General features: G+C 52.4%; 1 protein-coding gene and 1 long non-coding RNA gene across 2 annotated transcripts; both read left to right on the forward strand.

Moving 5' to 3' along the window:
* The first annotated feature begins 42 nt into the window (after window positions 1–42).
* Window positions 43–11,417, forward strand: ABCB8 (ATP binding cassette subfamily B member 8). The gene is made up of 16 exons (XM_083406363.1): window positions 43–287; window positions 1,398–1,704; window positions 2,016–2,165; window positions 3,046–3,140; window positions 3,295–3,400; window positions 3,587–3,748; window positions 4,263–4,348; window positions 4,610–4,707; window positions 5,072–5,177; window positions 5,293–5,326; window positions 5,550–5,686; window positions 6,420–6,514; window positions 7,123–7,256; window positions 8,158–8,305; window positions 9,630–9,880; window positions 11,077–11,417. The coding sequence occupies exons 1-16, from the start codon at window positions 148–150 to the stop codon at window positions 11,155–11,157; spliced, it is 2,130 nt and encodes a 709-aa protein (XP_083262489.1). The 5' UTR covers window positions 43–147; the 3' UTR covers window positions 11,158–11,417.
* LOC310661141 lies at window positions 8,312–9,212 on the forward strand. Its single transcript, XR_014503773.1, has 2 exons — window positions 8,312–8,596; window positions 8,632–9,212. It is a non-coding gene; the product is annotated as an uncharacterized lncRNA (long non-coding RNA).
* Window positions 11,418–12,502: the final 1,085 nt, after the last annotated feature.

Below are 12,502 nucleotides of genomic sequence, written 5' to 3' on the forward strand. Positions count from 1 at the left end.
CGCCCCCCGCGCCAGCCCCGCCCCCTCTCTCGCGCGCGGGGCATTGTGGGCCGGCGTCGTTGGCGGCGGTTCCAAGATGGCGGCCGCGCTGGGGCTCCTGTGAGGAGAGGGCGGACGGGGACGCGGCGGTCGGCGCCGGCTCCCGCCATGTTGGCGCGGCTGCTACTGCAGCTCCCGCGGCCGGGGCGGCTCTCCGGGGGCCGCGGCGGCGCGTCCTACTGCTGCTGCTGGCGGGCCCCGGGGCGGGCGGCCGAGAGAGGGCTCTGCCGGGCCTTGCTCGTTGCCAGGTAACCGTCGCCCGCGCGGGGCAGGCCGGGAGCGCCGAGCCGGAGCCGCCGGGGGGGGGGGGCTGGGTGCCTTCCTCCGGCGCCGCCTCGGCCTCCCGCGCCGCTGCTTGCCTGGGGAGCCCGGCTGCCCCCCCCCCGGGGACCGAGGGCGCCCGGCCCGTGGGCGGGGAGACGGCAAGCGGCCCCTCTCCGCCAAGCAGCCTCGCAGTCCCCAGCCAAGCGCCTTGCAGAGCCCTCCACCTTCCCCATTAGCTCCTCCCAGAGGCCCTTGGCAGGTGCAAGAGCTATTCACAATTTCAGACGTGTAAAAACATTTAAAAGAGAATTGCAATGAACACGAAGCTAAAGAAATCACAACACACCAACACCCCCCCCCTTCTTCCAGAGAGGCTTCCTGAAAAAGCCTGGTGGATTAGAGAGATACTTGTCCCCTGGTTGAATATTTAGCCTTTGCTTCCACCTAAGATCTCTGGGTGGCAAATGGAGGAGAGCTTCCCATCTGGAGTCTTCCTGGCTAGAGGCCGTCTAGGCCTAACTATGCCCTCCTGGTCCAGTTGCAGGCTCCCAAAGCAGAGAAAAGGACATGCTGCAGGCAGGCTTCTGCAGAGAAACTTGTTTCCTGAGCAAAGACAATCTGGTTCAGCAGGAGGCTTTTTCTGTGAGATCGGCTTCCTGATGAATGGACCTGCAGCTGCTGTTACTTCCAGTTAACAAATGAGAGGCAGAAAGAAGCTTCACTGAGGCTGAATGAGGGGGTTGCATCCGGGGTTCCTACATCCAGCCCAAAGGCCTTTGTGAACCAGTCTGACTTTCCCTGCCCTTGTAGTCCCCGGTTTGGTGGACTCAGCTAGGCCCCTAAGTGAGGGATTCCCTAAGGGTCTTGGGGTGAGTTGTGCCAATGACCCCTCAGCTTCATTTTCTCACCTGGGAATAAAAATAACTTGTGGAGTGATTAGGATTACATTTTTCTGATCTCTGTGGCATTCAGGGGATCTTACGGTCTTTGGAAGCAAACTGCTCTTGTCAGTCAAAAGCCCTACCTAGCAGTGTCTTCTTCAGCCATTGACCTGAATTGAGATGATTGGCTTTCTTTTCCTCCTCTCCTTGCAGGTACTCGGGCAGCCATGCCAGGTTCTCATGCTTCCTGCGGGCTCCCAGCCGCTTGGCCAAGCCATTCCCAGCCATGCTGCTGCTCTTGCCCCGCAGCCTCCTCCCACTGGGCCGGGTGGCTGCCTTCTTGGCAGGGCCAGCCTTGTTGGGACTGGGGGCGGGCTTCAGGCGGGCCTTCTGCCAGGAGGTCCAAAGGATTGAGGTGGTGTGTGTCCCCCCACCTGTGGAGAAGGAGCCAGACTTTAACTGGGCCATATTCTGGAAGTTCCTGCGCCCACAGCTGCTGGCACTGATCGCAGCAGTCTTGGTGAGAGCCCCTTCCTCTTCTCCCATTGATTGGGGGGGGTGGCCAGTTGTGTCCTGTGCAAATGATGGGGAAGGGTGTGGTCAAATTTTTGAGGGTGTGCACACCTGCCCAGACCAACAAGCACACGTGTGCAAAGGCTGACAAAGTCAGAAGGAAACGAAGCCCAAAGAAAGGTGTGTAATGTGGGAAGGAGCAGAAAACCCCAGCCTGACAGTTTGGACTAGAGGGTGAAATAACTACAGGCACAAATTGTGTAGTGTGACATTTCTGAGTCCAGCTGACTTTCCTCACCTTGCTTTCCCTGCCTTCAGTTTGCCTTGGGAGCCGCAATGCTCAACATCCAGATCCCACTGCTGTTGGGCAAGATGGTGAATGTGGTAGCACAGCACATGCGTGTGGCCGATTATCTCCGTGTGGCGCGTCGACCTGCCCTGCGCCTGTTGAGCGTCTATGGCCTCCAGGTGGGTACTACAGAGGATCTTTCTGGGAAGCGGCTGTTTGGCCCCAAGCTCAAGTGCATTTGGGGTCCTCAGGGTGGATTTGTGTGGGGAGGAGATGAGGGGACTGATGTGCATATAAACAACCAGGAGTCTTGTGGCACCTTAGAGACTAGCACATTGTGCATAGGTTTTCATGGACTCAAGCCCTCTTCTTTACATGCAAGAAGCGAAATCTTAGCAGGTTTTTAAGGTAAGGGATAAATTAAAAGGTAAGAGCTGAGTGACAGTGAGATGCAAAAGGTGCAGGTAGTGATAATTAGAACTTAGATGTATGTTAATTTTGACTTGGCATTGCCAAGTCAAAGGGCAGAGAACCATTCACAAGAAACACCCATAGACACAACACAGATAGTCTGGCACCGGGCAAGCTGTTTAATTTCATTTATTCATTCTCTCACCCTTCACCCTAATGTCCCAGGGCAGGTTGTAACATAAAACACATTAAAACACTTTAAAACATTTTACAATCACCAAAGGAGGTGGGTTCTAAGAATATTCACCTCAAGTGTCAAAATCCAGGGTAAAGAGGTGTGTCTTCAGCATTTGCCAGAAGCTGTATGATGAAGGTACCAGACCCACCTCTGTGGGAACGTAGTTTCACAGTTTAGGGGCTGTCACAAAGAAGGCATTCTCCCCCTGGCCAGCCCCCTCAATCCTCTGAGGGTGGGGGATCCCTCTCTGGATCTCTGCACCCAGAAGGGTCAGTAGGGAAGTCGGCTGTCTTTCAGATAATTGGGGCCTGAGTCGTTTAGCTCTTTAAACACTAGCAGCTATAGTGTGTTAAAATCATTTGCCTTGGTTTTGCGCTCAAGTGACGTTGTGCCTCTCTACAATTTTTCAGGGGTTGATGACCTTTGGGTATATCCTGCTTCTCTCCTGGATTGGGGAGAAGGTGGCCAATAGGATGCGCAAGCAGCTTTTTTCTTCCTTCCTCAGGTAACTGGCCTGGGGGGGGGGGAAGGGTTGCTGTGGGGTGCCGGGTGGGGGGGGGGGTGAAAGAGAGAGAGAAGGGTGGAACTTGAGATGCGTCCAGGGGCTTGTGCTCTTCAAAATAAGAGGAGTGGAGTGACTTGCAGCCCTCTTCCCTAAGGCAGGAGGTGGCCTTCTTTGATGCCAACCAGACGGGGCAGCTGGTGAATCGCCTGACCACGGACATCCAGGAGTTCAAGTCCTCCTTCAAGCTTGTCATCTCTCAGGTGTGGGGACTGGGCTGGTTCAAAGCTGGGCTTGGATTTCCCGGGACAGGGTTTGGGGGGGGGGACTGGGACTTAACAGTGCATGAGATGTTTTCCGTGGGGAGGTGAGTCTGGTGTGGGGCCAAGGGCTCTTTCCTTAATGGCATGTTTCTCTCTTCTTCTCTCCCCCCCCCCCCCGCTCCTTAGGGCTTGCGCAGCCTCACCCAGACTGTGGGCTGCTTTGTGACTCTCTACTTGATCTCACCCAAGCTGACGGGAATGCTGGTGGTGGTGATGCCCATTTTGGTGGGGGCCGGGGCCTACATTGGTGGCTCTCTGCGCAGGCTTTCACGCAAAGCCCAAGAACAGGTAAGAGAGGCTCTGCCAGTGTGCAGTGTGGGTACTGAAGCCCCACCCTGGCCATTGAAAACCCCCGCAAGTCCCCCCCCCCCCAATACTTTCTGGTCTGTGACTGAGCTCCTTTATTCTCCATCACGACTTTCTAGAATTCTATGTCGTTGCTTCTTTTTTGCTGGATTCAGCCAATTATTCTAGGTGAATGAGCTGCTTTTGTGTGCTGTCCGCCCCCTCAGAGTGGCAGACTGGAGCTATGGCGGTTATTTGCGAACGAGAGAGTTCTGATCTCCCCATGTCAGCAAATCACCCTGCCTGCCCCACATTCTCATGGGTTCCTTTCTGGAGTAGCTCCTGCCTTTCCCTCCCTCCCTCCCATTTTTAAAAAACATTCCTTTGTAAAGTGTCTTTTCCTTACAGTGCATCTGACTGGAACTGATTCCCAGAGTTAGCCAAGCCAGGAGCCTCCAGGTTTGCTCCTGGAACTTGCTGACCCCCGCAGTAACTTCTGCTTCTTTCTTGACCGCAGGTGGCCAAGGCTACAGCAGTGGCCAATGAGGCTTTGGGCAACGTCCGGACGGTGCGGGCCTTTGCCATGGAACCCAAAGAGCTCCAGTGAGTCCCCCCTCTCCTGGACTGGAAGTGGCCAGCTCCCTCAAAACCCCTGAGGGGAACCCAATATGTTGGTAGTCCTCCCTACTCCCACCCCAAGGTGGGGAGTGCAGATCAGCTGGTTGCTCCCTTTCCTTCTGTGTGAGAGCCATCCCATAACTTGGAGGTCCTCTCCCCACTTCGGTCCTCTTCTGCTGGCACTATGCAGGTCTTCCAGTCTTCTCCGAAACTGCTGGCCTGAGCTGCTTTCTCTGTCCCTTGCAGGCAGTATGGAGCAGAGGTGGATCAAGCTAGTCACCTCAACATGAAGCTGGGGCTGGGCATTGCCTTCTTCCAGGGGCTCTCCAACGTGGCCCTGAACTGTGAGTGGTGCTTGGGGGGGGGGGCACTGATGAATCTTTGGGCTGTGACGTCACTGTGACGCAGCGATTCTCTCCGTTGCTCTGCCCTTTCTGGGACAGCAGGCTGGTTGCTGAAGCAAATGCACTTTAAACCTCATATGTTCTGAGAACACGCAGTTGCCCACTCAATAAAAATGCACTCCCTCCCCCCTCCTCCCTCCTTTTCACAAGTTTCCCTAACACAGCTTTTGCCAACCTGGTGCCCTCCAGATAGCTCGGACTGATGGGATTTGTACTTCAAAATATCTGGGGAGCACCAAGTGGGCAAAGGCTGCCTGAACCGCCCCACCACCTCCACCTGCTGCCATCTTGTTTTCTCCCCCAGGTATTGTGCTAGGTACCATCTTTGTAGGCGGCACCCTCCTGGCTGGGGAGGAGATGACACCGGGCGACCTCATGTCCTTCTTGGTGTCCTCGCAGACTGTGCAAAGGTAAGGCCCTAGCAGGCCTCCCATGTGCCCCAGTGGCTGGTCAGAGACTCCCCATCCCCCCCCGCCATGTGTTCCGTCCTTTGCCCTGACAAACTCCCTAATTGTGTTCCTCTAGGTCCCTGGCCAGCATGTCCATCCTGTTTGGGCAGGTACGTGGGGGGAGGCTGCAGGGTGTGGAGGGCATACGCGGGTCTCCTCCTTCCCCCCAATAACTGGACACAAGCTAAAATGCGCCCAGGCTTTGTGAAAGGTGGTGGAGTAGTTCATGTGGATGTGGCCAAAGCCGCCCTGCTCCTGGCAGCTGAGCATGGAGGGGCCTGGGTTCCCCGAAAAACCTTCTCCTCACAACTTGTGGCTGTTGTTCTCCTCCAGGTGGTGCGGGGGATGAGCGCTGGGGCCCGCGTGTTTGAATACATGACTTTTCCACCAGAGACCGCGGTCTGTGAGAAAGAGCAGCTTGCCTGCAGCATGCTGAGCGGGCGCATTGAGTTCCATGATGTCTCCTTCAGGTGAGACCCGGCTGTAGGAGGTGGGTCAGCTGACCTATCAGGAGCGGATGTGCTCTTGTGCACAGGGCTGGAAAAAGACAGCACAAAATCTATAGTATACAGACAGACTTGTTTTTCACTTGTCATTCCAGGCATTTTGTTTATTTTGAAAAAGCTCAGTGGTTGGAGGCAGAGTTCTTCTGAATCCCAGGTGCTGGAAGCCACAGGAGGGGAGAGGTCCTGCTTGAGTGTTCCTCACACGCCTCTGGTTGGCCACTATGAGAACAGGATGCTAGAGTAGATGGGCCCCCTTTGGCCTGATTCCTCAGACTCTCCCAGTCACTCAAAAAATCCCTTCTGAAGCTTACCAGGCATTGTTCAGATGTTATAACTCTGCAGCCACACAAGCAAGCAACTTGCTAATATTTTTCATTTAGCAAAAGATTCTCAGGGAGCAAACTCCTTTGCCAGATATGAGGCACTGTAGTGGTGAGATGTGATCATCCGCTCCTGCAATATGCTCAGCCCTTCCTGTGCACAGCCCCCCCCCCCCCCGCTCTCCTTTCTCCCTGCTCCACCACCTCAAGGGTCCCGCTCGCTTGCCCTGGTGAAGCCTCCCTCCTCTGGGATTGGCTCCTGTGCCAACCCTCCCCTCATCTCTTTGTGTCCTTGAATGCCAGTGGGATCAGCCAGTCTCTGGGCTAACCATAGGGTTGATCCACCTCAAGGCCTGATCTTTTTCTTCTGTTCCCAGCTATCCCACCCGGCTAGGCGCCAAGGTCCTGCAAAACTTCTCCCTCACCATCCCTGCTAACAAGACAGTGGCTATTGTGGGGCCGTCTGGAGGAGGTAAGAGTCTCTCTCTCTTCCCTCAGCAGGGCCAGGTCAGCAAAGGCTTTACCACATTTGGACTTCCCCGCCTGCTGGAGTGGTAGAGTGTGTCTGTGTCTCTTGGTCTTCTCCCGAGATCTTGATCACTGAGCTCTTAATTTCACCTAAGATGGAACTAGCCATTTGGTCACAGCATCATCACGACTCCTTTCCAAAGTGCCTCTAAGGCTCCTTTCCAGTTCCTCTTGTGAGATGCTTTCTCCTCGCACATTGCCCACCTTTGATTTGTTCATTGGATTGCTCCTTTGCTAAACTCCACACTTGGTTGAATTTCACATTCCCAGATGGGCCCATCTGTGCCCTGTGTTTCATGAAGACTTGACAGCTCGTTCACCATGTGCTGTTTCAGTTGAGTAATGGCCAAACACCTTGCTAACCTCTTCTGCTGGTCCTGACTGAATAGTGCCAGATCCTGGTCTCATGGCAGCCTTCCTATTCCTGCCCTCAAGTACCATCTGGCAACCAAAGTGCCAGCAAAGCTGTGTGTGTGTGTGTGTGTGTGTGTGGCACACGCTCTGCATGGCCTGGGGAAGGAGCATTTGGTGACTTCTCTTTCTTCTGCCCAGGGAAGTCTACTGTGGCAGCCCTTTTGGAGCGGTTCTATGAGCCCACGGAGGGCGCAATCTTTCTGGATGGCCGTGATATCTGCACTCTTGATCCCACCTGGCTCCGTGGGGAAATCATTGGCTTCATTAACCAGGTGAGAAACGTTGGTGGAGTGGAGGTGCTGGTGGCTGAAGAGTGGAGTGGAGTAGGGAAATCGCCTGCAGAAGACTGAAAGCAGTGGAGTATTTTCCTAAGATGAAAAAAGAGGGCAAACAGAAGGGGATTCTGCATGCAGTCACAGATCACGGGGAGAGAGGAAGTAGCTCCCCCCCCCCCCAAACCACTAGAACAGTGAACCTGATTAGCAGAGAACCATAAGAAAGAGATTCTTTCTTTAAGTGGCATGGAATTAACGTATGGAATTGAGTGTCACTGGCTGGTGTGATGGCCACCAACCTAGATCTTTTTTTTAAAGGGTTGGTTTCTTTTTCATAGGACAGGTTTTTCTTTGATTGCTGATTGTGATAGCTGAAGATTTATTTATTCGTTGCATTTCAGAATTTATAGACATACCAGAGTGAAATTGTGCATTCAGAGAATACCAGGATGCAGAAATGGAATATAAAACATAGTATGGATAATAAAACAGTATTAAAACAACAAGAAGAAGTATTGAAAGCTGTGGGGCTACTGTGGGAATGGGACCTCCCTGCTCAGCAGCAGCTACCAGCATGTGGTGGGCTGGCTGCCTCTGCTGTGCAGTCTGCTTAGGGGCTCTCCAAACCAACTGGTGGTCATGGGAGACATGGGAGTAGCTGGCCACATCCACCACCAGCCTGCTGCAGCAAGGCAGTACTGGTGGTCTTAAAGAAGATGTCTTGGGCTGGAGTAAGAACATGAATTATCTCACTGGAAGAACTTCTAGGGAGAGGTAGGAGCTGCTGGTGTTTTTGCTGAGGCAACAACAGCAGCAGTTGTGGGAGATGTTTTCCTTGGGCTCAAGCTTCTCCCTGCATCTTAAGGCCTCACTCCTCCTTCTCCTCCTCCTGCCCCAGGAGCCTGTGCTGTTCAGCACAAGCATAATGGAGAACATCCGCTTCGGCAAGCCTTGCGCATCGGATGCTGAGATCTACGCCGCTGCTCGCCTCGCCAATGCGGATGAATTCATCCGCAGCTTCCCAGACGGCTACAACACTGTTGTGGGTGAGTCAAAGCAAGGGGTGGGGTGGGTGGCAGGCTGGGTAACGTGACTGCGACTAGAGGTGTGTCGCTAGACAAATCTCTCCCTGCCTTCCCACAGCAGAGCTATTAAGCCAACAGTTTGTGGTAGAAACCTACTATAATTAGGAAAAGGGGAGTCTGTGACCACTTAATCCTCACTCAAAGGAGCTAAGTAAAGATTAGACACTCTCAGAACAAAACTAGAACTTTTATTGGTTTACACTCAGTAAGGTCCTAGCTTTGTGGTTACTTTTCTGAAAGGCACAACACTTTGTTTCAAACAAACACTTTTTACAAATATATTTAAGATCTTCCATAATTTCATGCTTCAAATCTGTCACTGGACAGTTAAATTATTTGTATGACAGCCGTTGTCTTACATTACCTGGAAAAGACTCCCAGCCCCTTCGGGAATCCTCACCTTCCCCTTGCTAGACAGAACCTTCTCTGCCCACAGACAATCCCTATCTGTATCTGGGAGCCCATTCACTCTGACAGACTGACCTTTCTGAGTCTATTCAAATAGCCAGAGACACCTTTCCACCCACCCAGACAGAAAGTCCCTCTCTCTAATCCCAGGTACCTGTCTAACCCATAGGCAGTTCCTGTCTGGCTCTTAAACTGATGGCATTTTGAAAAAACTCTACTCTCCCTGATTGACGGATCTACTTGCCAGCTTCCGCCATAGGGTGGACATTAAGGTTTTGAGAAAATGTTTGTGGAGTGGGGCAAGAGACCTGATTTGCATTCTCTTAAACCTGGCAACCTCTCCTGGTTGTTCCACAGACTCCTCCTACTCCTCCTCACATCTTTTTTTCTGAATTCAGGCTGCAGTTCCCCTCCAGCCTTGGCACAAGGCAGATTTTGTTGTGCTTTATTCCATGGTTTTGGTTTTTTTAAGTTCAGCTAAATGACTGGTTCCTGCTCTAAGTGGGTTCACGAACACCTCTAGAAGACAAGGTAGAGGTATTGGAAGTGGCATCCTCGGGGCAACACATTCTGGGGCTATTTTGTGGCAATTATTTTCATCTCTGTAGATTTCTGGCTGCCAGATTTGGTGTCACTTGGTGCCAGATTTGCCAGATTCAGGCCTTGGCTACGAGGTTTTCCCATGATGCTACAACCTCCTATGGGATGGAAAAGGGCACTTCTGCATGCCCCCCTCCCTCTCCTGTGGTGTGTCAACTCCAGGGGAGTGGGCTGTGGAGAGGGAAACGGAGGGGCCACATCAAGAGGACACGCTTGGTTGTACTGTCTGTCTGCTTCCCCTTCATCTCTCCCCTCTGCGTTCTCTCTCCCATCCCAGGTGAGCGTGGGGTGACCTTGTCTGGCGGGCAGAAGCAGCGAGTGGCCATTGCCCGGGCCCTCATCAAGAACCCCAAAGTGCTGATCTTGGATGAGGCCACAAGCGCCCTGGATGCGGAGTCGGAGCACGTGGTGCAAGAAGCCCTGGACCGGGCAGTGTCTGGCCGCACCGTGCTGGTCATTGCCCATCGTCTCAGCACGGTGAAGGATGCAGACCTCATTGTGGTGCTGTCAAAGGGTCACGTGGCTGAGGTGAGGCAGCAGGGGAGGAAGGCAGCAGGCAGCCTTGACTTGGGGCCTCTCCCAGCTTGGGAAAGAACAAAGTGGGGCCTGCTAATGGGAGCTGGATTTGGGGGCACTTGTGGATTTCAGCATCCTTGGGCCCCAGACCAATGCAGCTGGGCATTCCTAAACCCACTGATTTCTCTGGGCTTACAAAGGTTAATAGCTAAATATCTTACCAGTAATTCTGCAGTAATTTTGCTGCAGGATGTTAATAGCAGAATGCAAACTTCTTCACCTTCACTCAACACCAGCCTAAACAAGTGGCACACAGTATGAAACTCTGTAGCCGGGTGTGCAGCTCCTTCCACAGTGTGCACTTCAAGCTTTATGCTGCCAGATGGAGGAGGACTGCAGTTGCTCACCTCTCAGCAGACCTCGAAGCTGAAGTCTGGCCCCATCCCCTTCCTGGGAAACCCACTTTGTTAGTTTGCTGCCCCCTTCTGGCACCTGCACTTTAAGCAGGCACTGCGCCATCTGTCCCACTGTGGTCTCCTTTGACTGGCAGCAACTCAGGCCGTTGAGAGAGGCCTTTCCTGTCCCTGCTAAGTGTGAGTGTGTGCTGCTGTAGGTACACATACATAGTTATCGAGAATAACAATGTTTGCCAAAAGTGAAGGGCAAGGTGTACGGAAGTTCTGTGACAGTTTTGTTCAACATTCAGGTGTATACAAAACAACAGAACAAGCCTTCAGACCTGCAGATCTTTCTCAAGTTTGCTGTACCAAAGCAACACCTATTGGGAGTGGAAACTGATTGAGCCCTAAAGAAATAGAATAAAATTTGCTAATAAATTCTAAAACAGCAATTTCATGCTGGAGTCCCGGTTCATTTTTAGAAACATTTATAGACCACTTTTCTGCCTGAAGGCATTTTACAGCAATTTAAATATTACTACAATTAAATAGGTGAGGATTAAAACAGGTCATAATGAAACAAGAGGCAGAACGGGCAAGATTAAAATGCACTAAATGCTTGGTGTAACAAAAACCTCTTGACTTCCATGCTAGAGGACACGATAGAAGGGGCCAATCTCAGCTCCTCTTATTCTTTGTAGGAGAATGGTGCTTGTGTTGGATCTATGCCGCTCTTGGCACTTCTGTTGACTTTGGGGGACTGGAAAGTGCTGCTCTTGTTTCCTGATCTCCCTGTTTCTCTCCTTCCAGTCCGGGACACACACGGATCTACTACGGAAGGGTGGCATCTATGCAGAGTTGATTCGACGCCAAACCAAAGATGGAGTCTGAAGCAGGAAAGCTTGTTTTGTTGCCCTCGAGGAAGTATTACTGCCTGATCTGCCCCCATTTCACTCAGGAGCTTATTTGGATTCTGATGCAGTCCCAGAATTGGTTTGCAGGGGTGCAGAGGGCCAAGTCAGGAGCCTGTTGCCCTGGAATCTGTCTAGTGTTATAAAATACCCTCCCCCAACTCTGCTTGAGTTCCAGCACTGACCAGAGCTTTATGTAATTTAAAATTGTTTTTCAAATACAGTATTTTTGCATTTGGAGAGTGTGTCTGAAGTGTTTTAACTGCCTCAAAACTTTGGCCTCCAAGCGCTGATTCAGGACGCGGAGGCACCCAGGCCCCTGGTCAGCCTCTCCTCATGCTTTCCTGCAGCTGCTGGGTTGCAGCATTTGGGACTTTTTAGTTTAGAGAACAAGTGAGTGAGAAGAGACGTGGTAGAAGTTGGTAAAATTTTGCACGGCATGGAGAATGGATCCATGTTACCCCTTCTCTCATTGCACTAGAGCTTGTGGGCATGCAGTGGAACTGAATTTGGGAAATTCAGGAAATATAAGAAAGTCCTTCTTCACACAGCACATATTTAAACTATGGAACTGGTTCCTCCAGGAGGCAGTGGTGGCCTCCAACTTGGGTGGCTTTGGGCAAGTTCATGTCCATTTGAAGGCTCCTGGCCAGGATGGCTCTGCTCTGCCTCCACAGTCCGGCAGCTATGCTTCTGCATCCCAGTTGGTGGAACCCCTAGGGGAAGAGAGGGTCTGGGGCTCCTGTTCAGCTCGCCGGTTTCCCACAGGCATCCAGTTGGCCACTGGGAGAAGAGGCTACTGGACTAGAGGGGCCATTGGCCTGATCTGGCAGGCTCTTCTCCCATTCTTGTGTCAACCGGCACACGAGATCACAGGAGAAGGATGACAGCTGTGGGAAGACCCCCATTCCTGGGGCAGGTTGAAGAAACTCCTAACAATGGCTCCTCTTGGTGGTGTCCATCCAGGAAGGCGGCAAGTGCTTGGGGGGCAGATGTCCTGCTCCGGAGGGAGACTTTCCCTGAGACCGGCTCGGAAGCCTTTCTGGCCCCTGTCTTCTTGTGGGAAGGGGTTCCCGAGGCCTCCGTGTCCAGCCGGGCCAGGCGGTGTTGTAAACAAAAATTGCCCTTTTCCCTTATGGGGTATCCAAGAGCCCACATAGAGTCCTTACATTAGGTTCCCTATTGGTAGAATTTAGATGTAGACTGATCTTCTCCAATCCTCTGGCCACTGCTGAGTTTTCCAAACTTGCTGGCATATTGAGTGTAGCACCTTGACAGCATCATCTTTTAAAATTATAAATAGTTCAGCTGGAATACCATCACTT

This window comes from Podarcis tiliguerta, assembly GCF_965153285.1.
Source record: "Podarcis tiliguerta genome assembly, chromosome: 12".
Taxonomy (NCBI): domain Eukaryota; kingdom Metazoa; phylum Chordata; class Lepidosauria; order Squamata; family Lacertidae; genus Podarcis; species Podarcis tiliguerta.